The 24,168-nt window shown below is 40.4% G+C and overlaps 1 protein-coding gene across 10 annotated transcripts in view; it reads right to left on the reverse strand.

Annotated features, from left to right (window-relative positions):
• Positions 1 to 24,168, reverse strand: part of ppip5k1a (diphosphoinositol pentakisphosphate kinase 1a) — a 162,220-nt gene that overhangs the window by 121,512 nt on the left and 16,540 nt on the right. For all 10 annotated transcript variants that reach the window (XM_043680432.1, XM_043680429.1, XM_043680430.1 and 7 more), the window contains exons 2-4: positions 17,090 to 17,530; positions 1,071 to 1,266; positions 221 to 311 (exon numbers count right to left, since the gene is read on the reverse strand). In XM_043680432.1, the coding sequence (XP_043536367.1) occupies positions 221 to 311; positions 1,071 to 1,266; positions 17,090 to 17,230 (428 nt within the window). In that variant the 5' untranslated portion in view covers positions 17,231 to 17,530. The remainder of the gene's footprint in view (positions 1 to 220; positions 312 to 1,070; positions 1,267 to 17,089; positions 17,531 to 24,168) is intronic.

The following is a 24,168-nucleotide window of genomic DNA, read 5'->3' on the forward strand; positions in this document are numbered from 1 at the left end:
TTCTGCTAATTAAGGAAGGGGAATGGGAAACCCTAATCCATCATTACATTGGGATATTTGAATGGGTCTTGGCTGATTTAACGAAGCCTGATAATGTTTGAGGATGGTTCAGCACATAACCAATAACATTATGGTTTAAATTGACTAAATATAATTCAAATCCAAAACAGATACCTCCAGACCTCATTTATGACATAAATGGAAGAACCCTCTGTTTTACCTGTCTTGGATAAAATATTGCATATTCAAGTCATTGATGAGAACTGGGTTCCTGAGTTTTGCGTAAGCCACTGCTTTATCCAAAGGAAAACCTAAAACAGAAAAAAAAATGGATACTAGCTCAAAATCTGGAACTTTTAATTCATTTATCACAATCACCTATTATCATTGCTAGTAGTCTTAAAAATGTACAATCCTCATTTTAACCCAATTGTACCACAAATGGATTTGTATAGATTCAATCTCATTCCATAGAGACAAAATAATCTCAGCATTCTTAAAAATTCATTTCTGAGATATGGTCATTGCTGGCCAGACAAGCATCAATCGGTCATCAATTTGCCCAGAGGACAGAAAAGAGACTATGTCGCTGAGAGCCTGGAGTCTTATGTAGGTAGATTGCCTTCCCTAAAGATCATTATGTACTAGATGAATTTTTACAATTGATGGTTGTTTCATGGTCAACAATTGACTCGCTTTTCATTTCGAATTTTCTTATATTGATGTCAAATTTCATCAAGTGCCAAAATTCAAACCTAAACTCCCAGAACATTAGAGTTCTGCATTGCTAGTCCAGTGAAATTATCACTGTATCACCAACTCCCCAAAGCACTAATCTATACTAAAGACTTTGGCACAATTGATAAGACTTCCCAAAACTTTGGATTTACTCACTTTATAGTAGTTTGTACATATTCTAAGGTCATGAATGGGGCTTTAGAAATGCAAGACTTTTTCATTCTCTCTTCCTATTCCCAGCATACATTTAACGTGGCGCAAAATTACTCGCTAGTAACTACTGCTAGCTTGGCACTTTTCTCTTATAATAAAATCGAGTCACTATTTCTCACCTTTAGAATGGAAAGAGATCAGACAGTCACACACTGGCCAGTTCTCCACAGGCTCATTCAGAATGACATCTTCGTTAAATATCACCACACTGATATATTCAAATTTACACAGACGCTCAAGGATCTGTGTCATTGGCTTTGACTTTGATTTTTTCGCCATTGCACAAATCCCCACCAGGATTTGGCGTTCAGGTGGCTAGATGAGACAGGGAAAAATAGGTTACGAATTTTAAACTTAAACATAATCCTTTAAAAATCAGCTGAACACCTGTGACCAGATTTATCTAATCATTATCACATGCTTTTGGTGGGAGCTTATGTATGCAATTTGGTTGCTCCTTTTTTCCTAAATCACAGTGACATGTCAAAATTACTTGATGGAAACAATTACATTGATGGAACCAGATGTAAGAAAATCAATGTTCCAGTCATCTGAAACAGTCAGACAGTACTATTGAGATATGTTAAATGTTTACTTGAAAACTTCAGTCCAACAACAACAATGTATTCAGATACCGCTCATACATCCTTAAAAATATGTAGTACACAATAAGCTTTGCCAGAGGGAAAAACTATAGTACTTGAAAATGAACGTGCAGTTTGCCTTGATCTCCATTTTGAAATATTTAAAGGAACAGTGTCATTCACCATAGAGTCATAGAGATGTACAGCATAGAAAGATCCTTCGGTCCAACCCGTCCATGCTGACCAGCTATCCCAACCCAATCTAGTCCCACCTGCCAACACCTGGCTCATATCCCTCCAAACCCTTCCTATTCATATACCCATCCAAATGCCTTTTAAAATGTTGCAATTGTACCAGCCTCCACCACATCTTCTGGCAGCTCATTCCATACACGTACCACCCCCTGCGTGAAAAAGTTGCCCCTTAGGTCTCTTTTAGATCTTTCCCCTCTCACCCTAAACCTATGCCCTCTCATTCTGGGCTCCCCGACCCCAGGGAAAAGACTTTGCCTATTTATCCTATCCATGCACCTCATAATTTTATAAACCTCTATAAGGTCACCCCTCAGCCTCCGACGTTCCAGGGAAAACAGCCCCAGCCTGTTCAGCCTCTCCCTGTAGCTCAGATGCTCCAATCCTGGCAACATCCTTGTAAATCTTTTCTGAACCCTTTCAAGTTTCACAACATCTTTCCGATAGGAAGGAGACCAGAATTGCACGCAATATTCCAACAGTGGCCTAACCAATGTCTTGTACAGCCGCAACATGACCTCCCAACTCCTGTACTCAATACTCTGACCAATAAAGGAAAACATACCAAACGCCTTCTTCACTATCCTATCTACCTGCGATGCCATTTTCAAGGAACTATGAACCTGCACTCCAAGATCTCTTTGTTCAGCAACACTCCCTAGGACCTCACCATTAAGTGTATAAGTCCTGCTAAGATTTGTTTTCCCAAAATGCAGCACCTCACACTTATCTGAATTAAACTCCAACTGCCACTTCTCAGCCCATTGGTCCATCTGGTCCAGATCCGGTTGTAATATGAGGTGACCCTCTTCGCTGTCCACTACACCTCCAATTTTGGTGTCATCTGCAAACTCACTAACCGTACCTCTTATGCTCGCATCCAAATCATTTATGTAACTGACAAAAAGTAGAGGGCCCAGCACTGATCCTTGTGGCACTCCACTGGTCACAGGCCTCCAGTCTGAAAAACAACCCTCCATCACCACCCTCTGTCTTCTACCTTTGAACCAGTTCTGTATCCAAATGGCTAGTTCTCCCTGCATTCGATGAGATCTAACCTTGCTAATCAGTCTCCCATAGGGAACCTTGTCGAACGCCTTACTGAAGTCCATATAGATCACATCTACTGCTCTGCCATCATCATCAATCTTCTTTGTTACTTCTTCAAGAAACTCAATCAAGTTTGTGAGACATGATTTCCCATACACAAAGCCATGTTGACTATCACAAATCAGTTCATGCCTTTCCAAATACATGTACATCCTGTCCCTCAGGATTCCCTCCAACAATTTGCCCACCACCGAGGTCAGGCTCACCGGTCTATAGTTCCCTGGCTTGTCTTTACCGCCCTTCTTAAACAGTGATACCACGTTTGCCAACCTCCAGTCTTCTGGTACCTCACCTGTGACTATCGATGATACAAATGTCTCAACAAGAGGCCCAGCAATCACTTCTCTAGCTTCCTTGGGTACTTGTTCTTGGGTACACCTGATCAGGTCCTGGGGATTTATCCACCTTTAACCATTTCAAGACACCCAGCACTTTCTCCTCTATAATCTGGACCAGTTTTTCCTTCTAGATTTGTTTGTACTTCCTTTGTGTTGTTGATCGCATGCTCCCATTGAAATCAGAAGTTCTTGGATTTAAACCCCACTTCAGGGCTTAGACACTGCAGTGCTAACCTGATTTATCAGAAGAATCCATACAATAGGTGAGACATTAAATTTAGTCCCTGTTTTTTGCTCAATGGAATATGAAAGACACTTTAGAACTATACAAAGAAATGTGAAACAAATTCCTCCAGTCTTGATCAACAACATTGTTTATTCACTCACTTGTTTGTGAAACACAAACCAGTTGTTACAACTATTTACATCGGTGCTACCCAAACATTTTCCCCCATGCTGAACTCATTTTAAAGTTTGAAAACTCTCAAGAACAGAGTGAGTAGGGAAAAGGGGTTTATGGAAATAATAGTATGGGAAACGACAGAGAAGGTAAGAGGCCAAGAAAGGGCTGGTTGAGAGTTCTACTGCAGCATTGCTGTTCACAACACCCAAGATTTCAGCTCCTGAACCCCAATTTAGGAAGTCCTGGCCTACCCAGAAGTATCTGACTTAAACAGAAAGATTGTAAAAGTATTGAAGATGGTTCAGGAAGTTACCAAGAAACCCTGTGAATGCAGATTTATTCCTTTCTTGACTCTTCGGAATAGACAGCCAAAACTATGGCACAATACTGGCTGGTATTTGTTGTCAAGTTTGAAAGAAAAGATTGGAAACCTGAAAACTTGCAATTTGCGCAATCATTCAGTGACGTTACACCTTTATAACAAATACTGTCAACCTGACTGGTTTGAAACAAAAGATTGACAATTTATTGCTCAGAATTTGATATATGACAGCAAGTAAAATACAGTGATGTGCAAAGTTGGGGGGGTTAATTGATATTTTAAATATAGTATCACTGCTTAAAATCAGCATGAGCCATGATCATGGTTGGGAGGAAGTGCTGCCATTTGAAGTCTCACAGCATGTAAAGTATAGAGTGAAGTAAGTTGATAAGAACACTATTAATTTCTTCAGGCCTGCGATATTTAAGTGGCAACTCTCCCTGCTGATCTCATTGGATTACCATCAATCACCAGGCCATAGGTTTATTAACTAACCATCATCTTCAAAGACTAAAACACAATTTGCAGCTCTTTCCAAAGCTACCATGCACATACAGATTTATTCAGATAACCACTGTGCTCCTGTGAAATCAGGTGCCAAAGTTCTCTAAAGATAACAGCGGAAGGTCATGTCTACTAGACAAAGTTTAAAGCTGTGACACCAGTTTGCAAGGTAAGAAAGCAGCAAAAATGAGGGATGGAAGGGAAAACAGAAAAACAAGAGTTAAAATAATGCAAGGGAACAAAATTGGAGAAAAGATTTTCCTAAAATTGTTGAGTGCAGAAACGAAAAAGAAATGACAAAAGTAAAATCTGAACTGAAAATAATGTCAAAAGAAAAGTAAAACAACAGTAATGCAGGAAGAATAAAAAAAAGTAAAGATTCCTCCCTACATTTTAGCAATGCACTTAAGTCTATTTAAATCCAAGTTTTTATTTATACTAATTTTAATATGAGAAATTATCATTCTAAAAAGCAAAAATTTTAAAGGTACAGCAGTATATGAGGAGACATTAGTGAGCAAAGAAGGGAGATAGACAGGAATCAAAAGTGTTTCTTCATCCCTGCTCCACCTAGCCTAGTGTTAATAAATGCCCTGATAATAGCAATTTGTTTTTTATTTCTATGAAGACACCATTTACCCATTAGCAAATTTGAGACCAGAAACTGAGTGCTTCTGAAAGAGATTAGCACAGTAATTTAAGCTCTTCTTCCACTTCACTGTCAAATTCTTTCTTTTTGATAACTCAAAAACAAAAATCAATCATAATCAAATCAACTCAAGTTGAATATATTTAAAAAACATTCTTAACAGTTACCTCCCTCAGGTATTCATTAGTAAAGACAAAAGAAAACTATACCCATTCAAAGGGAATGTCAAGGCAAAGATAAAACTTTGTTTTTATTATTCAACTATATCTGAGAATTGCAGATGACTTCGTAGCCATTCCTACCTCTCTCTGGGAAAGAGATCATCTGATTATGGGATTTAAATGGTGTAAGTACATCTCATCCACACAAGAGATGTGCCAGGATATCAGAATCAGAAAATCAGAAGACAGAGTCATTGGACATTATAAAAGCACGATCTGGAAACAGCTACTGAACACTTGAATGAGGAGCAGGAATAGGTCATTTGGACCCATCAGGCCTGCTCTGCAAATCAATAAGATCACGGGTGACCTGACTGGGGCCTTAACTTCACATTCTCATCTTCCCGATAACCTTGATCACCTTATTAGTCCCACTATTAATGAAATAAGGTGACAAAACAAAGATATATAACATTGCATTTCTACATAAAATAACCATCACTGTCAGGTTACAACTGCTGGCTCAGATGTCCCACAGTATCAGATAGGGAAGATCCTGCCTGACACAATCTCAGATTTGTTTGAAGAAGTTACAACTCAATTGGCATATCCCGTAAAACTTTCAAAAGACAGCTGAAAGTCTTTTTTTTAAATGCTATTTAATCTCCAATTTATCCAGGAAAACTTGGGACATGGACACTGAACTGGCTGAAGACACTGGCTACAGGTGTAACACCAGGTGAATTTTAAGACAGCGAATAACATGCCTTCACTTTTCCTTCTGTTCTCTCTCACTCAGATCTCTGTACACCTCTAATTCTGACTTTTACACATTCTCAATTTTAATTGCTCAACAATTTCCGACTATGCCTTCATTTGCCAGCATTTTGAATTGCCTCTATTACAAAGATGTTCTAACTGGTTGATGGCTTACCCTCTACGAGAAAGTGAGGACTGCAGATGCTGGAGATCAGAGCTGAAAATGTGTTGCTGGAAAAGCGCAGCATCCAAGGAGCAGGAGAATCGACGTTTCGGGCATGAGCCCTTCTTCAGGAATCTGATTCCTGAAGAAGGGCTCATGCCCGAAACGTCGATTCTCCTGCTCCTTGGATGTTGCCTGACCTGCTGCGCTTTTCCAGCAACACATTTTCAGCTTACCCTCCATACCCCGAAATCAAAAATTGAAAAATATGCACCTTTCGCTTAAATTCTCAGCAATCTAAACAGACTCCCCTGCACACTGTCCCCCTCTTTCACCACCTACCTTTGTACTTCAGTCTCTCTTAGGTCCTCACAGATGTTCCGCAGCCCAATATTAATCGCTCTCTCACATAACATATTTAAAATGCTTGCTGAGCACCGCATGAACAGTGGTATTTTGAAGCTCCCCTGCTTGGTCAGGGACAGAGCTGGAAAATTCTCCAAAAGAGATCTGGAAGTTTTGGTCAAGGAGGTAGTGCAAATGAGAGTTGTCTCCTGATGGACCAGCAGAGCAGGTTGCACCACTCGACCTTGGCAGGTTGGACAGAGTTCATCACCCACATCAATGCAGTCTCCACCGTCAGAGGAGTAAGGAGGTCACTGATCTTTATCCAATCCACCAGGATAAGTGCCACATTCATTCACACTCACCCACCAACCATTAACTCATGCTTTGCCACTCTCACTATTGCATGCAACATCGCTCCTCGCTCACTCTCATTTCCTTTCCCATTCTTCCAGACCACTAACCCAGCATGGTTTCTGTTCAGCTTGCTCACTCCCTGGGAGCACACCCTTTTGTCAATCTGCACCAACATTAACAGCTGTGCCATCCACTTCATATAATTCAATCCCTCCCTTTCTTTCATTCCAGAAAACAGCCTACAGAAAGTCTTTAAGGGCCTGGATGTGTGGAGGGTTGCACAACTCAGTGTTCAGTGCTTACAAGGCAAGAATCCTGACTCTCACAGGAGAAAACCAGAACTACTCCTATGGAAATCATGTATCATGCAATGTAAAGGTGCTGCTCCTTTAACATGTTTATTCTGTCCTTGGTTTTATTCCCCACAAGGGGTCATAAAAGGCAGAGATTCTGACACATCTGGAAGTATTCATTTGAGAAGGCTTTTAAGTCTTTCTTTTAAAACACTATGGAAGATATAGACTGTAGGGAAATAGATGGTGGCATCTTGCAAAATGCCCAGATTACAGACGAGGAATTGCTGGATGCCTTGAAACGGTTAAAGGTGGATACATCCCCAGGATCTGATCAGGTGTACCCAAGAACTATGTGGGAAGCCAGAGAAGTGACTGCTGGGCCTCTTGTTGAGGCATTTGTATCATCGATAGTCACAGGTGAGGTACCAGAAGACTGGAGGTTGCAAACGTGGTGCCAATGTTTAAGAAAGGCAGTAAAGACAAGCCAGGGAACTATAGACCCTGACCTCGGTAGCGGGCAAGTTGTTGGGAGGGAATCCTGAGGGACAGGATGTACATTTATTTAGAAAGGTAAGGACTGATTAGGGACAATCAACATGGCTTTGTGCATGGGAAATCATGTCTCACAAACTTGATTGAGTTTTTTGAAGAAGTAACAAAGAAGATTGATGAGGGCAGAGCAGTAGATGTGATCTATATGGACTTCAGTAAGGCGTTCGACAAGGTTCCCCATGGGAGACTAATTAGCAAGGTTAGATCTCATGGAATACAGGGAAAACTAGCCATTTGGATACAGAACTGGCTCAAAGGTAGAAGACATAGGGTGGCGATGGAAGGTTGTTTTTCAGACTGGAGGCTGTGACCAGTGGAGTCCCACAAGGATCGGTGCTGGGTCCTCTACTTTTTGTCATTTACATAAATAATTTGGATGTGAGCTTAAGAGATATAGCTAGTAAGTTTGCAGATGACACCAAAATTGGAGGTGTAGTGGACAGCGAAGAGGGTCACCTCAGATTACAACAGGATCTGGACTAGATGGACCAATGGGCTGAGAGGTGGCAGATGGAGCTTAATTCAGATAATGTGAGGTGTTGCATTTTGGGAAAGCAAATCTTATACACTTAATGGTAAGGTTCTAGGGCGTGTTGCTGAACAAAGAGACCTTGGAGTGCAGGTTCATAGCTCCTTGAAAATGGCATCGCAGGTAGATAGGATAGTGAAGCAGGCGTTTGGTATGCCTTTCTTTATTGGCCAGAGTATTGAGTACAGGAGTTGGGAGGTCATGTTGCGGCTGTACAGGACATTGGTTAGGCCACTGTTGGAATATTGCGTGCAATTCTGGTCTCCTTCCTATCGGAAAGATGTTGTGAAACTTGAAAGGGTTCAGAAAAGATTTACAAGGATGTTGGTACAATTGCAACATTTAAGTGGCATTTGGATGGGTATATGAATAGGAAGGGTTTGGAGGGATATGGGCCGGGTGCTGGCAGGTGGGACTAGATTGGATTGGGATATCTGCTCGGCATAGATGGGTTGGACCGAAGGGTCTGTTTCCATGCTGTACAGCTCTATGACTTTATGACTTGTACAATGAAGGGTCGTGGCTAGTTCTCCCACTTCAGGGTTTGATTTGGTTTTCGCAAACAAACAGTCTGTTTGAAGCTGCTGGTCAAGTTTTAGGTTGGGAGAAAGTTCCTGGAGTCAACAGAGATTTTCTGGCTGATTCTCTCTGACATCTCTCCTGTAAGAACATGGTGTTTGATTTTATTTTTTTTTGCCACGGGGGTGTTTATGGGGATGTTGCAAGTATTTGGAACAGCATAATTAAGTTATAATAGTCGAATGGGTTTTCAGATAGGTTGTTATTCTAAATTTGATTCTCTTTTGTTAGTGTTTCATTCAATTGTCTGAAAATAAATTCTCTTTTGTTTAAAACTGAGTGGTTTGACCAGCTGCATCACTCCTGGAGTATCCAACTCACGCCTGCTTACACAACTAGAAAAGTTAGGGTCTGGGCTACCTTCTTGAAATGTTTTGAAGGTATCTGGCCTGGTGCATAATAGCAATTCTATATGCTTTTTTATGGCTGTCACATGTAATAAATGCCATAACAACAATGCTTGAGTAACAAAATCACTAGGTCGTCAGCAAATTAAGAATGGAGGCACGTGTTTCCTGGAAATTATCCATTTGCACAGCAAACTAAAATCTTCTTCCATTTCATTATCTTTAACCTCTTCAGAATCTTAAACCTAAGCAGATTAGAATAGAATATCTTTTAGCAGAGTCCTCCTGTGCCCTTCAATATATCTTCAGCTGTTTTGCAGCCTAGAGACAGCGTCCTTATTAATAAATACAGAATTTACAAGGGAATATGATAAGAAAAACACAAAACTGAAACAAGGCTTAGAAGAAATTCAAATTAACTAGGGAATTGAAACTGCTGACCACGTCCACGATAGTCATCTGAGAAAACGTTTTCAAGAGAAAAATGAGATTTAATAAAAAATAAAGAACAAAAGATGCTGGAAGTCTGAAACAAAAACAGAAATTACTGGAGAAACTCAGATCTGGCAGCATCTGTGGAGGGAAATCAGAGTTAATGTGTGTTCTGAAGGAGCACTAAACCAGAAACATTAACTTTGCTTTCTCTCCACACAGAAATGAAATGTTTTTCTTAAAAAATTGAAGATTTTTGAAGACATTGAAGATACTGTTAATTCATTCTAAAATAATGTGATGAAAGTAATCATTTACATGTAAAGGTGAAACAAAATTGATCGGCGGCACAGTGGCTCAGTGGTTAGCACTGCTGCCTCACAGCACCAGGGACCTGGGTTCAATTCCAGCCTCAGGCAACTGTCTGTGTGGAGTCTGCACATTCTCCCAGTGTCTGCGTGGGTTTCCTCCAGGTGCTCCAGTTTCCTCCCATAGTCACAAAGATGTGCAGGTTAGGTGAATTGGTCATACTAAATTTCCCATAGAGTTAGGTGCATTAGTTAGGGGGAATGGGTCTGGGTGGGTTACTCTTCGGAGGGTCGGTATGGACTAGTTAGGCCAAAGGGCCTGTTTCCACACTGTAGGGAATCTAATCTAATCCTAAATCTACAAGGCATATCTTGTGTTCAGCTCTGGACACCTTACTTATAGAAGGATATTAAAGTCCTGGAGAGAGTGCAAAGGAGATGTACTAGAATGAGATCAGGAATCAGGGATTTTAGATACAAGGAAAGTTTAAAGAAATTGGCCTTACTCTTATTGAAACAGAGAATATTAAGAGTTGACATAAACAGAAATCGCTGGAAAATCTCAGCGAGTCTGGCATCTGTAGAGAGGAATCAAGAGTTAACATTTCAGGTTCTGAAGAAGGGTCCCTGGGTCTGAAACATTAACTCTGTTTTCTCTTCACAGATGCAGACAGACCTACTGAGATTTTCCAGCAATTTTTGTTTATGTCGCTCTCAATTTTCTCTGCTTCAGCATCCACAGCTTTTTTTTTAAGATTAAGAGGTGACTTTATTGAGGCATTTAAAACTATGAATACTTTTGACAGGGTAAAGAAAGATACTCTGTTTCAACTAGTTGGTATGTCAGAAATTAAAGGGTCACGTTTTCGAGACTGTCAACAAAGACAGCCAGGAGTGAGATGAGAAAAAAAACTTCTTTACTCAGCGTTGTTAGGATTTGGAAATGCACTACCTGGGACAGTGGTGAAGGCAGAATCCAAAGGTTTTAAAAGAGAGCTGGATATATATTTACAAGTGATAGAAGGCCACAGAGATAGGTTTGGAAAATAGGACTAGCTAGGTAGTTCTTTCAGGAACTGGTTCAAGACAGTGGGCCAAATGGCCTCCTCCTTCCTGAAAAATGTTATGATTCAATGGTGTCTTGATTATGGTCTACCTTAGGACAAAAAAAAAATCACCTAATTCTCATCTCCCCAGCAGTAATTATGCCTCAAATGTTTTGTTTGCTGCCAAGTACTTTTGGGTATTCTGAAGTGGTTCAAGATATTGAGGTATGACAGAAATGCAGGTTTCTTCTTTTGAATGCAACCTGCCACCAATTTGCACGTATCTAAAATAGCTCACAAATCTTCGTTTTCTGATTTTGGATGTATCAACCAATGGAGCAACAGTACAAAGAACAGCCACTTTCAAAGGAATAGCCCAAAGTCAAATCAGCCATGAATACAGTTACAATGAGGGTGGTGGTGCTTGCACTTTTAGAGATGAATTGCTGGGGATTTGACAGTTGATGGACATCACCTTGGAATATTGGATTTACGATTTCTGGAATGAAAACCCAAGTTAGTATCACATTAAAGACAGTGAGGTTCCTTCTCACTGTCAGGGTTAAGGATCTACTAGTACTCCAAGGAAATAGAGAGAGACTGAAAGTGGTGACTGATTCAGGATCTGCACAATTGAAAATGTTTGTTCCCAACACAATAAGGCACAAGGCTATATAGATAATGGTAGAGAAATATAGTGTATCAGTCTAACGACAATATATAAACATTGACACAAAGTTATTCAGCACCAAAAGGACTTAGCTCACTCAGAATAGGAAACCTAATTATGTCACAAATCCTTTTTAATACTTAAATTTATTAATTAATATACATTTAGTCCTCCACATTAATGGATTTATGGAACACTCAATTGGACTCAAAATTGAGAAGAAATGTGAAGATTTCCAGATTAACAATTTAAGATGTATAATTTTACTCTGATGTAATCAATAGATGAATCACAAAGTATTGAGACAAATTGGTGTGCATTATATGATGATGTCCATAATCATTCACACAAGTGTTGCACCATGGACAGCACAGTGGCTCAGTGGTTAGCATTGCTGTTTCACAGCACCATGGACCCAGGTTTGATCCCAGCCTCGGCAGACTGTGTGGATTTTGCACATCCTCCCTATGTCTTGTGTGGGTTTCCTCGGGGTGCTCCAGTTTCCTCCCACTATCCAAAGATGTGCAGGTTAGGTGAACCAGCCATGCTAAATTGTCCATAAGTGTTCAGGGAAATGCAGTTTAGGTGCATTAGTCAAGGGAAATGTAGAGTAACAGAGTAAGGGAATGGGTTAGGGTGTGAAGGGTTGGTGTGGACTTGTTGGACCAAATGGTCTGTTTCCACACTGTAGGGATTCTATGCTACAGCAGAAGGCTTGGGGTTAGGTAATAGTACCTTGCTCTCACCTTAGCCAGGTTCATTCCTCATGAACCAAAATGTAATTATATGCCCTTGTGGGATGCTGAATACTGCCAGCTCACAAACACTGTTGATAATAGGTCAATTAAATATGTTAACCTTTGAAAGCAGATGCAAGCATAATTATTTCTTTTGTGAGATGTGAGCATCGCTGGCAATTCAAGCATTTGTTTTTCATCTCTTATTGTCCTTGAGAAGATGGTGGTGAGAAGGCTTTATGAAAAGGAACAGCACAGTGGCTCAGGGGTTAGCACTGCTGCTTCACAGCGCTAGGGACCCGGGTTCAATTCCAGCCTCATTCTGTATGGAGTTTCCCATTCTCCCTCCTTCTGCGTAGGGTTCTCCAGGTGCTCCAGTGTCCTTCCACAGTCCAAACCTATGCAGGTTAGGTGGATTGGCCATGCTAAATTGCTAAACCTCCACCCCCAAGGCTCCGAGCCTCATTTTTGATGAAGAGCTTTTGCCCGAAACGACAATTTTCCTGCTCCTCTGACGCTGCCTGCCCTGCTGTGCTTTACCAGCACCACAATCTCGACTCATACTAAATTGCCCCATAGTGTCCAGGGAAGTGCAGGCTAGATGAATTAACCATGGGAAACATAACTTTACTGAGATAGTGTGGATTGGGCTGAGGTGCTCTTAGAGGGTGCGAATGAACGGTTTCACTCTGTAGGGGTTCAATGACCTATGAAGCTACAGTCTATTTGGTATAGGTGCTGTTAGGTAGGGTATTCCTGGATTTGACCAAATGACATTGAAAAATGGAAACATTTCCAAAATGTTGAATTAATTTGCATAGCAAACAGTTCATGGAGGGGATGAACAGGCCAAGTAGTTAGACAAGATTGTTTTAATATTTCCTCACAGAACTTGGATTAAAACAAACCTTTAAAAGGAGCTGGTTATGAAAAGTCACCTTAATAAGATTTACACTGGCAGACACTGCATTCATAAAATAGCATGACATCCCCAAGTCTAATGGTCAGAGCTAAGCTGAGTGACATGAAATCTGGAGAATCTACAAACACAAAACAAATTGTGTGCAACACTGAACTAGTCTGATAACACAATAATATGCATAAACTATAAACACATCATATAGATGTTCTAATGACATTTGGTTGGCAATATCACCAGGACCAAATACAAGGAAACTCCTTAATTACAGTGGCACCTTCCATTGCTATTCTATTCCTAACTAACTTGGCCATTTACTCATTAAAAGAATCTTGTGTCCCTGTACATTACTACAGGTCTGTTTGTCCCACTAGCCAACACAGTAGCATTTAACTGAATACACAACTTCAATTTTGATGGTGATGCAAAAATTTTATAGCATGTCCAACTGAATCCTTTCATAATCTTGAAGCCCTCTACCAAATATGCAGACAATAAAGCATAGAAAGATTGTTGCGTTTATCACAATGTTCTACAGCTATAATTTAGCTTTCATAGCACTTATGGGCGCCAGTCAAAATTAAAGGAAACAAGTGGGTTAATAATCATGCAGGAATTGACAACTCAGTATATTATATAAACTCACAGCCAAGCAAATTATATACCTATGAAGTGCACGTGACCAAGTAGTTATTTGCCTGACTCATTCGTAACTAATGGCAGACTCAGTTAATGCAAGATTTGCTAATCTGCACTTACTTGTTCACTTATAAAGTACACTTGGTCAGCCACTTCTGATCATATAAGTTCCTGTTAAAGGATTAGTTGACTAGCCACTGATTTCAGTTTCAGATTGAAAATGAAATAATTTTACATTACACTTCCCTGCATCATACCTATTAATGCCCAAGGTTGATATTAATTGCCAAAAAAGAATATTCAAGCCCACAGCTCAAACATCCCTCAATAATAACAGAATTCCTTGGAAAACAGACTAAAAATGTACTAAGTGGAGTTAACAAAATAACCTTCAAAAGCAATTAAATCACTCATTATAAAATCAATTACAACAAACTAATTCACTTTGGCCAAATCAGCACTGGATTTTGTTTTAACAAAAAGGTAAATTATAGACTAACCTGCAAAAACTCAACTACAATGAACGAGTGGTCAATCTATGAAACTGTCTCCTCAGGGAAAGGTGGAATATGCTGGTGTTGAATCATTAAAATTGAATTTAAATTTATTTCAGGAAATAATATTTTGGGAAATGGTATGAGTAATTGATGAGTGAAGCAAGTTTGGGAGGCACGGGCTACTTTAGGCCAATGATTCTCAAGGTTCTCCATCATGCAGGGGTGGGGGCTTATCTCACTATGTCTGGATCTGTTGCACTGTTGCAAGCTCTTTGATAGAGACTGATCATTATGATTAGTCAATAATTCCATTAGTATTTGTATCATATAATTACTAGGATGATAGACTGTATACTAAATGGCTGTTTGTTTCCTTCTGGCTAACAATTTCTCAGATGCATTGTTACTGTAAGCTCTAGATGTTAATTGCAGCTATCTCCTCTCACCTCCCTTTTGTGACTGGCAGTGAAAGGTCCATGGGCGCTGGCAAGTCTCTGAACAACCTACATTCATTCCACAATCCCTCCATCCCATTAGTTTTTAAAACTGTGACTTCAATTTTAAAAGAATACCAATTTTGAAAATCTTAAACTGTCCTATTGAAGAGAAGGAACTACTTATGGATTTCTATTATATGCGTGCGAGAATGGAAATATTTTTCAGCCAAAGTATTTCCCCATTTGGTTCAAGAAAATGCTCACATTTAATTACGCTTGTTTTAAAACTCAATTTTTCTACTAATGTTGAAGTTGACCATCATCGCCAATGAAATAAGGTAGTGAAAATACTAGGAGGGGCAACAGCAAATACACCTACCAAAACCAAGCCCCACCAAAAGAAAAATGAGAAAATGCATACTAATGACTGGAAAGTGGGATATCACAGGCATCTGGAAACAGATTTGGAACAAAGTGAATGGCTGGTCAGTATGTTAATCAATGTAGAACTGCACTGAAGATCAGATCTTAACCTTGGTCTGGACTAAAATTAACTGATCTCAGCTAAGGAAGGAAAGTGCTACAGTCTGGCTCAATGTCCAGAGGAAACAAAAATAGGCTATGGTTTGTAGAACTATTCACAACTCCTATTGGCAAGTACATTTGTATGCACATCAAGAAAGGCCAGAAGAGATCTCAGCCATGATCCCTTCTCCAGACTATTATGCTGACAAATGGGCACACAAATTCAAGACCTTGATGTCAGATTATATGCCTCAAATACAGATCTAACAGAGTTCTACACCAGAAACATTGCTTTTTGATTAAAACCCTATATGCTGGAGATTGGCTTATGAAAAGCAGGTTCTTAGGAAAGGTACTGAATAGCATCTGCTATCCACAGAAACATATGAAATAAGTCAACACTAGGAGGAGAATGGAGGATAAATGAAACACGCTCCACTTAAAAGTTTGAATTAAGTGTTCAAAATCTATTCTTACAAGTGAAATGGAACATCTAATCCCAAGTGTGTGCTGTACATAGAGCTCTAACAAATTTAAAGCTTACATATTATGAATCTATATTAGGCAATAGTTTAAAATGGAATAGATTACATCCGTTATATTGTTACAGTTAGGGGAATGCTCACTTATTAGAATTATTCATAGTTCTTTAAAACAAACAGAAAGTCCCCCATATTCATCTCTGGCCTGGGAAGTTATATGGTATCAGCCAATGTGATGATCACCACTGCGAAAAAGATTTACATTGAACTTGAAATGTTAGATCTATTTCTTGTTCCATAGCTGCTATCAGACTTGCTTTTTTTATTCTAGATGATTGCCTTTGATTTGCCCTTGTGTCTATCAAATGAAGGATAGGAATGGGGGAGAAAGTAGCCACAGTATCCCTCTCATTACTACCAATAATTTTTCTCTGGTATATGGACATGAAGTTTAAATTGTACTCAGCTGTGAAAGCCTCCACAGTCAAACTGCCTGCCAATGCTCACTGTAAATCTTAGCCATGAAGAATGGCTAGCTGGGAAGGTAAATTCAGTGGAATTGAACCACTGAAATGAACAGCTTCAGATTAAAGTGCAATGACTCACATTATAAAATATACTGCATTTATTCAGCATCTAAATCTCACAAATGAGCAAGCATGCATGTAGCAGAGGTACCTACAGGACTGTACCTGAGAAACAAATCTACGCCTTGAAGAGGGAAGACAGAAGATAAAAAGCACTCAAAAGACACAACGATAATGTGATAAAAGCAATGCTTAAATATTCAAAAATACAACCGTCACTCCCTAAAACAGCGCACCTACTCTTAAATAACATCTTCTGGACATACTTTAAGTTAACTTCAGATGTTGAAGCAAAGCTAATAGCAATAGATAAAACAAATTTTTCTACCACAACAGAAATACTAAAAACATACAATAACACAAAACCATCTAGCTTCTCTGACAAGCACAATCCATTAAGTAAAATCACATTGATGTCAAGTAATATTACTTTTGCAAAATTGTTTCTGTGATTATGCCTAAGGCCTTAGTTTATAATTAAATAAGAAGTGATTTGCAGACCAGTTTATTGTTTTTATTGCTGATCAATTGGTTTTTAAATCTGAAGATAAGCTAAGAATGGTTCAAAGAGAAAAAAGTTGTTTTAAAAAATCTGATATATTTCCTTACCGAGTCTGAATCATTTTCATCGTCGTAAAGGTCAAGGTCTTCTGCCTTCATGTTTGATTCCAGATCAATTTCATCCTCCTCGCATCCAACAAAGAATGTAGGAGTCAAGTGATCCCCCTCAAAAGAGGTGGGGGTTGTCATGACAACCTAGTTGACCTTTCATCACGGATATTAGTCATCGTTTAAAAACAGGCAGCGAGAGACAGCTATCTAAACTTCCCATAGTACTAATTCCAGCCTCGGTATCATTGCTATTAACAATCTTGCTGACTTTATGATTTGCCCTCAAGGGCACAGTCCAGATCTTTAGAATAAGTTGTAATCTTAGCACAACAAATTCAGGCTTGCACGGGTGCAGTCAAACCAGCAATTTCCTTATGTCAAAGAAAATTTTCTTCCTCCCACCTCTTCAGAACACCTCCTTGTGCCCGGTTTAACCATCTGTAGTGAAAAAGAAAATAGAAACTTAAGTTGACTCCGGAACAACAGTCATTGATAAACTGATTTAAGAATCGCTAGAAATTTTAACTTTGTCCTCTCCCTCTGATCAGTTCCATTAAGATTTGAGGAACCTTTACTCAAGAACAGACCAGTGAACCAACATGACAATCTGTAAAAAAGTGAAATTTTAAAAGATCTTCTTTTCTGATCATTTCAATTTCTTTGTATTATATTTGAGAGTGGGGATAAAACAATCACAGTACATTGTTTGATTTTCTTCACTTCTCTCAGCTGGATGACCCAGAAGCAACAGACTTCAGCACTGTGCAGAAATCAAACACAAGACCATTTCTTATATGACCGAGTGTTACTAATGGGAAGTGCATCCAAAGATCAACTTATCAGAGAGTCTCAGACTACTTGTAATCACCACTGGAAGGTGTATAAGAGGGGAGGGGGGGAAAAGGGCTTTGCAATTTCCCATCACCACCTTCCTGTCCCATGCCCATCACAGCCAGGATGATACATTCTGTAACTCAGCACAAACATGAAGATTCACAGGCACAAATCCATACCCCAAAATCGGAATTCCACTGGTGAAGTTGCCACAATTAGTCGGTAAAATGTAACAATGAAGGAGATTTTTGTGATGTCTCCTTGGATTGTAATACCTCAACACAAACCTCACACAAAGAGGACTGATGAGGTCAGAGTGGTAGACGTGATCTATTTGGACTTCAGTAAGGCGCTCGACAAGGTTCCCCATGGGAGAATGGTCAGAACATAGAACGTTACAGCGCAGTACAGGCCCTTTGGCCCTGGATGTTGCACTGACCTGTGAAAATAATCTGATGTCCATCTAACCTACACCGTTCCATCTCCAACAAAAACAGCCTCAGTGCCCTCAGCCTTTCCTCATAAAACCTCCCTTATGTACCAGGCAACATCCTAGTAAATCTCATCTGAACCTTCTCTCAAGTTTCCACATCCTTCCTATAATGCGGTGACCAGACCTATACGCAATACTCCAGTTGAAGCCTTATCAGTGCTGAAAATGTGTTGCTGGAAAAGCGCAGCAGGTCAGGCAGCATCCAAGGAGCAGGAGAATCGACGTTTCGGGCATGAGTCCTTCTTCAGGAATTTTTCATTCCTGAAGAAGGGCTTACGCCCGAAACGTCGATTCTCCTGCTCCTTGGATGAGGCCTGACCTGCTGAGCTTTTCTAGAAACACATTTTCAGCTCTGATCTCCAACATCTGCAGTCCTCACTTTCTCCTAGCAGCCTTACCAGTGTCTTGTACAGCTGAAGCATGACCTCGTGGCTCCAAAACTCAATCCCCCTACCAATAAATGCCAAAGTGATAGCTAGGTTAGACCTCATGGAATACAGGGAGAACTAGCCATTTGGATACAGAACTGACACAAAGGTAGAAGACAGAGAGTGGTGGTGGAGGGTTGTTTTTCAGACTGGAGGCTTGGTGCTGGGTCCACTACTTTTCGTCATTTATATAAATGATTTGGATATGAACATTGGAGGTATAGTTAATGGGTTTGCAGGTGACACCAAAATTGGAGGCATGGTGGATCACAAAGAAGATTACCTCAGATTACAATGGGATCTTGATCAGATAGGCCAATGGCTGAAGAGTGGCAGATAGAGTTTAATTTAGATAAATGCAATGTGCTGCAGTTTGGGAAAGCAAATCTTAGCAAGACTTATAAATTTAATGGTAAAGTCCTAGGGAGTGTTGCTCAACAAAGAGACCTTGGAGTGCAGGTTCATAGCTCCTTGAAAGAAGAGTCGCAGGTTAGATATTGAAGGCAGTATTTGGTTCGCTTTCTTTTATTGGTCAGAGCATAGAGTATAGCAGTTGGGAGGTCATGTTGCAGCTATACAGGACATTGGTTAGGCCAATGTCTTTTGGAATATTGTGCACAATTCTGGTCTTCTTCCCATCGGAAGGATGTTGTGAAACCTGAAAGGGTTCAGAAAAGATTTACAAGGATGTTGCCAGGGTTAAAGGATTTGAGCTATAGGGAGAGGTTGAATAGGCTGGGGCTTTTTTTCTGGAGCAAAGGCTGAGGGGGGCCCTTTACAGAGTTTTATAAAATCATGAGGGGCATGGATAGGATAAATAGACAAAGCCTTTATCATAGGGTAGGGAGCCCAGAACTAGAGGACATAGGTTTAGGGTGAGAGGGGAAAGATATAAAAGAGACCTACGGGGCAACTGTTTTATGCAGAAGGTGGTGCAAGAGAATTTCAGACTTAGCAACATTCCTGTCAGTTCTTTCTGAATGAATCAGCATTTAATACTGAAGTTCTGTGACTATTATAATCAAACCCATTGTGCAAATGTAGTTGGGTTTGCACAACGTAATAACTGATTATCATTTCACCCTGACCAAAACGTCGATTTCGCTGCTCCTTGGATGCTGCCTGAACTGCTGTACTCTTCCAGCACCACTAATCCAGAATCTGGTTTCCAGCATCTGCAGTCATTGTTTTTACCTCATTCCCCTCAAAAACCCATTCCTATTAACAACATTTTTATAACAGAATGCTATCAGGCTGTCTGATCACAATCCACTCCACATCCTCAAGTATTTAATTGAGTGAGACAACAGAATAAAGTATTGTATGGCTGAAGCACTAAACATCACTAAAAAGAAAACCTGATAACTTCACTGTCACTTTGGGATATGTGGAAATTTACTGCATGTTAATTTACTGCTACATTTCCAACTACTGCACTGCACCAAAAGTACTTTATGAACTGTAAAGTACTTTGGGTTGTGAGACTCCATAAAAGCAGGACTTTTCTACAGCTATTTCTTGTGAAGCATAAAGTTATACAAAATTCAGCAAAACAGCGATTTTGATATAAAACTTGAAACACCATACACAAAACTTTAAATTGTTTTTTTCACTGGTTAAAATTACACAGGATCCAGAAAAGAGAAATGCCAATACAGCTCCGCTGCCATTAAAAACTTGCTGCTATCAGAGTTTCCGCTCTGTGAATTAATGCAATCAAATGGCAGGTGCTTATTAGTAAAATATTGCAGTGCTTAGACTAGTCAGTTACATCTGTAATTGTGAGCCATGCTAATTAGAAACTTAAGCAATAGGCCAAGAAAATTTCAGACTTAGCAACATTCTTGCAAGTCCTTTCTGAATGAATCAGCATTTAATATCAACATTCTGTGACTGTTATAATCAAACCCATCATGCCACTGTAGTTGGGCTTGCATAACTTAATAACTGATTATGATAAATCACACCCTGAGTCTTTGCTACAGCACCTAATAAAAGGATAGTGATGCTCCTTCTAATTAAAAGGCTCCAGGTTGTCCCAGTCTACAAAACAATCCATATGTTTTTTTCTCTTTGCTGCCTTGTGGTTGTAGGATTCTACAGCTAATGGTCATCATACCGAATTGCTCCAAAGCTGCAATTATTTCCATGTAAACTTGGACAACAAGCATTAGCTAGATACACAGAGTCACTGGCAATTCCACTCTTGTAACACTTACCACCCACCTACATACACTTGCATGGGATAGAGATAGTTGGAGGTTACAGGATGGAGGAAAAAAATAAAAGAGCTGCTACATAATGCTTTAGAATCAAAACGCTGACTTCTTTAGACCTTAACATTGAGGCAATGAGGATAAAGCCACTTTGACCAAGATGAGCTAATTTAGCAAAGTCAAGGAATGGTCCTTCCTGGTATTCACACTGTCCTCATTGGCAACCAGATGGAAGTAACAGCACTTATACAAACTCAATGTTTGGAATATCTACAATTTAAATGCTCAGTCATCTGTCTGTCTATTTCTTCCAACAAATGTCTTGGGCCTGTCCTTAATTCTTCTCTCAGCTTCAATTAATTAATCTATTAAAATGTATGATGTGGAGGTGCCAGAATTGGACTGGGATGGACAAAGTTGAAAAATCACAACACCAGGTTATAGTCCAACACATTTATTTAGAAGTTTTTGGAAATACAAGCTTTCGGAGCACAGCTCTGGAGGAGCGCTTCAAAAGCTTGTACTTCCAAACAAACCTGTTGCACTATAACCTGGTGTTGTGTGATTTTTTAAAAACTTTATTAAAAAGTAATGAGTGAAAAGAAACAAATCAGATTCATTTTACATTGCTACCTAATCAGTAATGTAACCAAATTCTGATCTTGCGTCAGCTAATCCATTGCTGAAACCCTTGTAATGTTAAAAGATTAAGTGGGACTCTCTGGACATTAATGTAATGTTGAAGTGTTAAAGTGCACTGTCTTTGGGTGGGACAAAAGCCATGGAAGAATGCAGATGACAATTCATTGTAATTTACACTTAATTTTGACATTACTCCCCTGCTATTATCAAGTTTATCTATCAATTCAATCTCTTCCATTCAAAAATGCTTTCTGCCCAGCAGTATGTCATACCTGCATTGTCTTGGGGAAAACACTGAATCAGGAAACCACCTGCATAACGATTCCCCAGGATTAGGGTATTAGCATTTACATTATTTCCGACAATTATCTCATCCTGCTGTTGTACCTAAGCTAACATGTGACTGAGCATAACTGGGAGTAGGGTGTGGTCGTGAGTGGTATGTGACTGTGGGGGAGTTGCCAGAGTATCTGTAGGCATTGCAACTGACCTGTATAAAGAGAATGATGTTTTCTTAATTGAGTCCCTCGCTCTGACAATCTTGCATGCCTGCAAGGGGGGGGGTGTCAGAGGAGGGTCACTTAGCCTGTACAAGCTTTAATAAAACTTTAACCGTTTCCTTTGTTCAGAGACAGCTTTTTGCCATGACACTGTAAGCTCTGCGAGGTGTGTGTTAAAGGTTCCTCCAGATAGCCTGTACTTTATTGTGTTTAATACATTTGGTTGCTTGTTCACAAACATTGGTGTGTAGTGTCTGCATCAAGTGTATAAGAACCTCAGGAAAAAAGAACCTAACACCCTTATCTGTGCCTTTTTCACCTCTAGATTATTCCAAGGTGAAAGAACAAAATACTGCAGATGTTGGAAATCTGAAACAAAAAGAGAGAAATTGCTGTAAAAACTCAGCAGGTCTGACAATATCTGAGAGTGTTATAATTTCAGGTCTGTGATCTTTTGACAGAATGTTTCAAACTGCAGACCAAAGTTCTGTTTTTTTTCCACCTTCCAAAAACTTTAGGATGCTCATGTCCTAACCCACCTGTTTCCTTGTTTAACTATATTGGCTCCTAGTCCAGACTAACGTTTAAAATTCTCATCCTGCTTTTCAACTTCATGGTATTGCTCCTCCCCATCTCCACAGTCTCCTCCATCAGTACAACCCATTAAGATCAGTATGATCTTTCCATTCTAGTGTTATGTACAATCCTTATTTTAGTTTCTCCATCACTGTCACTGTGCCTTCAGCTCCTCGTCCCAAGGCTCTGAAATTCCATCTCTACCTCTCTTTCATTCCATTTTTAAAGATGCTCCTTAAAACTCTTTCTTCTACCAAGCTTTGATCACCAGTCCTAATATCTCTGTATACGGGGAGAAAGTGAGGATTGCAGATGCTGGAGATCAGAGCTGAAAATGTGCTGCTGGAAAAGCGCAGCAGGTCAGGCAGCATCCAAGGAACAGGAGAATCGACGTTTCGGGCATAAGCCCTTCTTCAGGATATGGCCCCAGATCAAATTTTGCTTGATAACTCTCTGGTGAAGGACTGAGCAAAGCATTCCAATATCAAAAGTACCACATAAATGCAAGTTGGTGTTGACATAAGAAGAGGGGAACACCACCCCTGCTCATGACTCCACCCTCATTCCCCCACCACCACCACCTACTCCAGTTACCGGTTCCACCCCCACTCCCAGCTCCACACCCACACCAGATCCCAGCTCCCAGCCCTGCTGAGTTTTCACCATCCCGCCAGACCTTCCCCTCACTGAGGACAAATGATCAGTCCTCAACAAAGGACTCACCTTCATCCCCCTCCGTCCACGCATCAATGAATTTAATACACGCTGTGACGTCAAACACTGCCTCCGTGCTTACTTTCACAATCAGGACTCCCGCCCACCTTCCGAGGAACCCTTCGCCCACCTCCAATACACTGCATCCATCTGGACACCCCATGCTGGCCTATTACCTGCCTTCGACTTCTTCATTTCCAACTGCCGTTGGGACATTAACTGCCTCAACCTGTCTACTCCCCTCCCCCACTCCAACCTCTCACCCTCACAACTCGCAGCCCTCCAATCCCTCTGCTCCAATCCCGACCTCACCATCGAGCCTGCAGATAAAAGGGCCGCAGTGGTAGTCTGGCGCACTGACCGCTACACTGCTGAAGCCAAACGCCAACTCGAGGACACCTCTTCCTACCGCCCCCTCGACAATGACCCCACCCCCCCATCACCAAACCATCATCTCCCAGACCATACAGAACCTCATCACCTCAGGAGATCTCCCACCCATAGCTTCCAACCTCAGTCCAGGAACCCCGCACTGCCCGGTTCTCCCTCCTTCAAAAGATCCACAATCGTGACCACCATGGCCGACCCAGTGTCTCAGCATGCTCCTGCCCCACTGAACTCATTTCTACCTACCTCGACACTGTCCTATCCCCTCTAGTCCAGGAACTCCCCA

The sequence above is a fragment of the Chiloscyllium plagiosum genome, chromosome 40 (genome assembly GCF_004010195.1).
Source record: "Chiloscyllium plagiosum isolate BGI_BamShark_2017 chromosome 40, ASM401019v2, whole genome shotgun sequence".
Lineage (NCBI taxonomy): Eukaryota > Metazoa > Chordata > Chondrichthyes > Orectolobiformes > Hemiscylliidae > Chiloscyllium > Chiloscyllium plagiosum.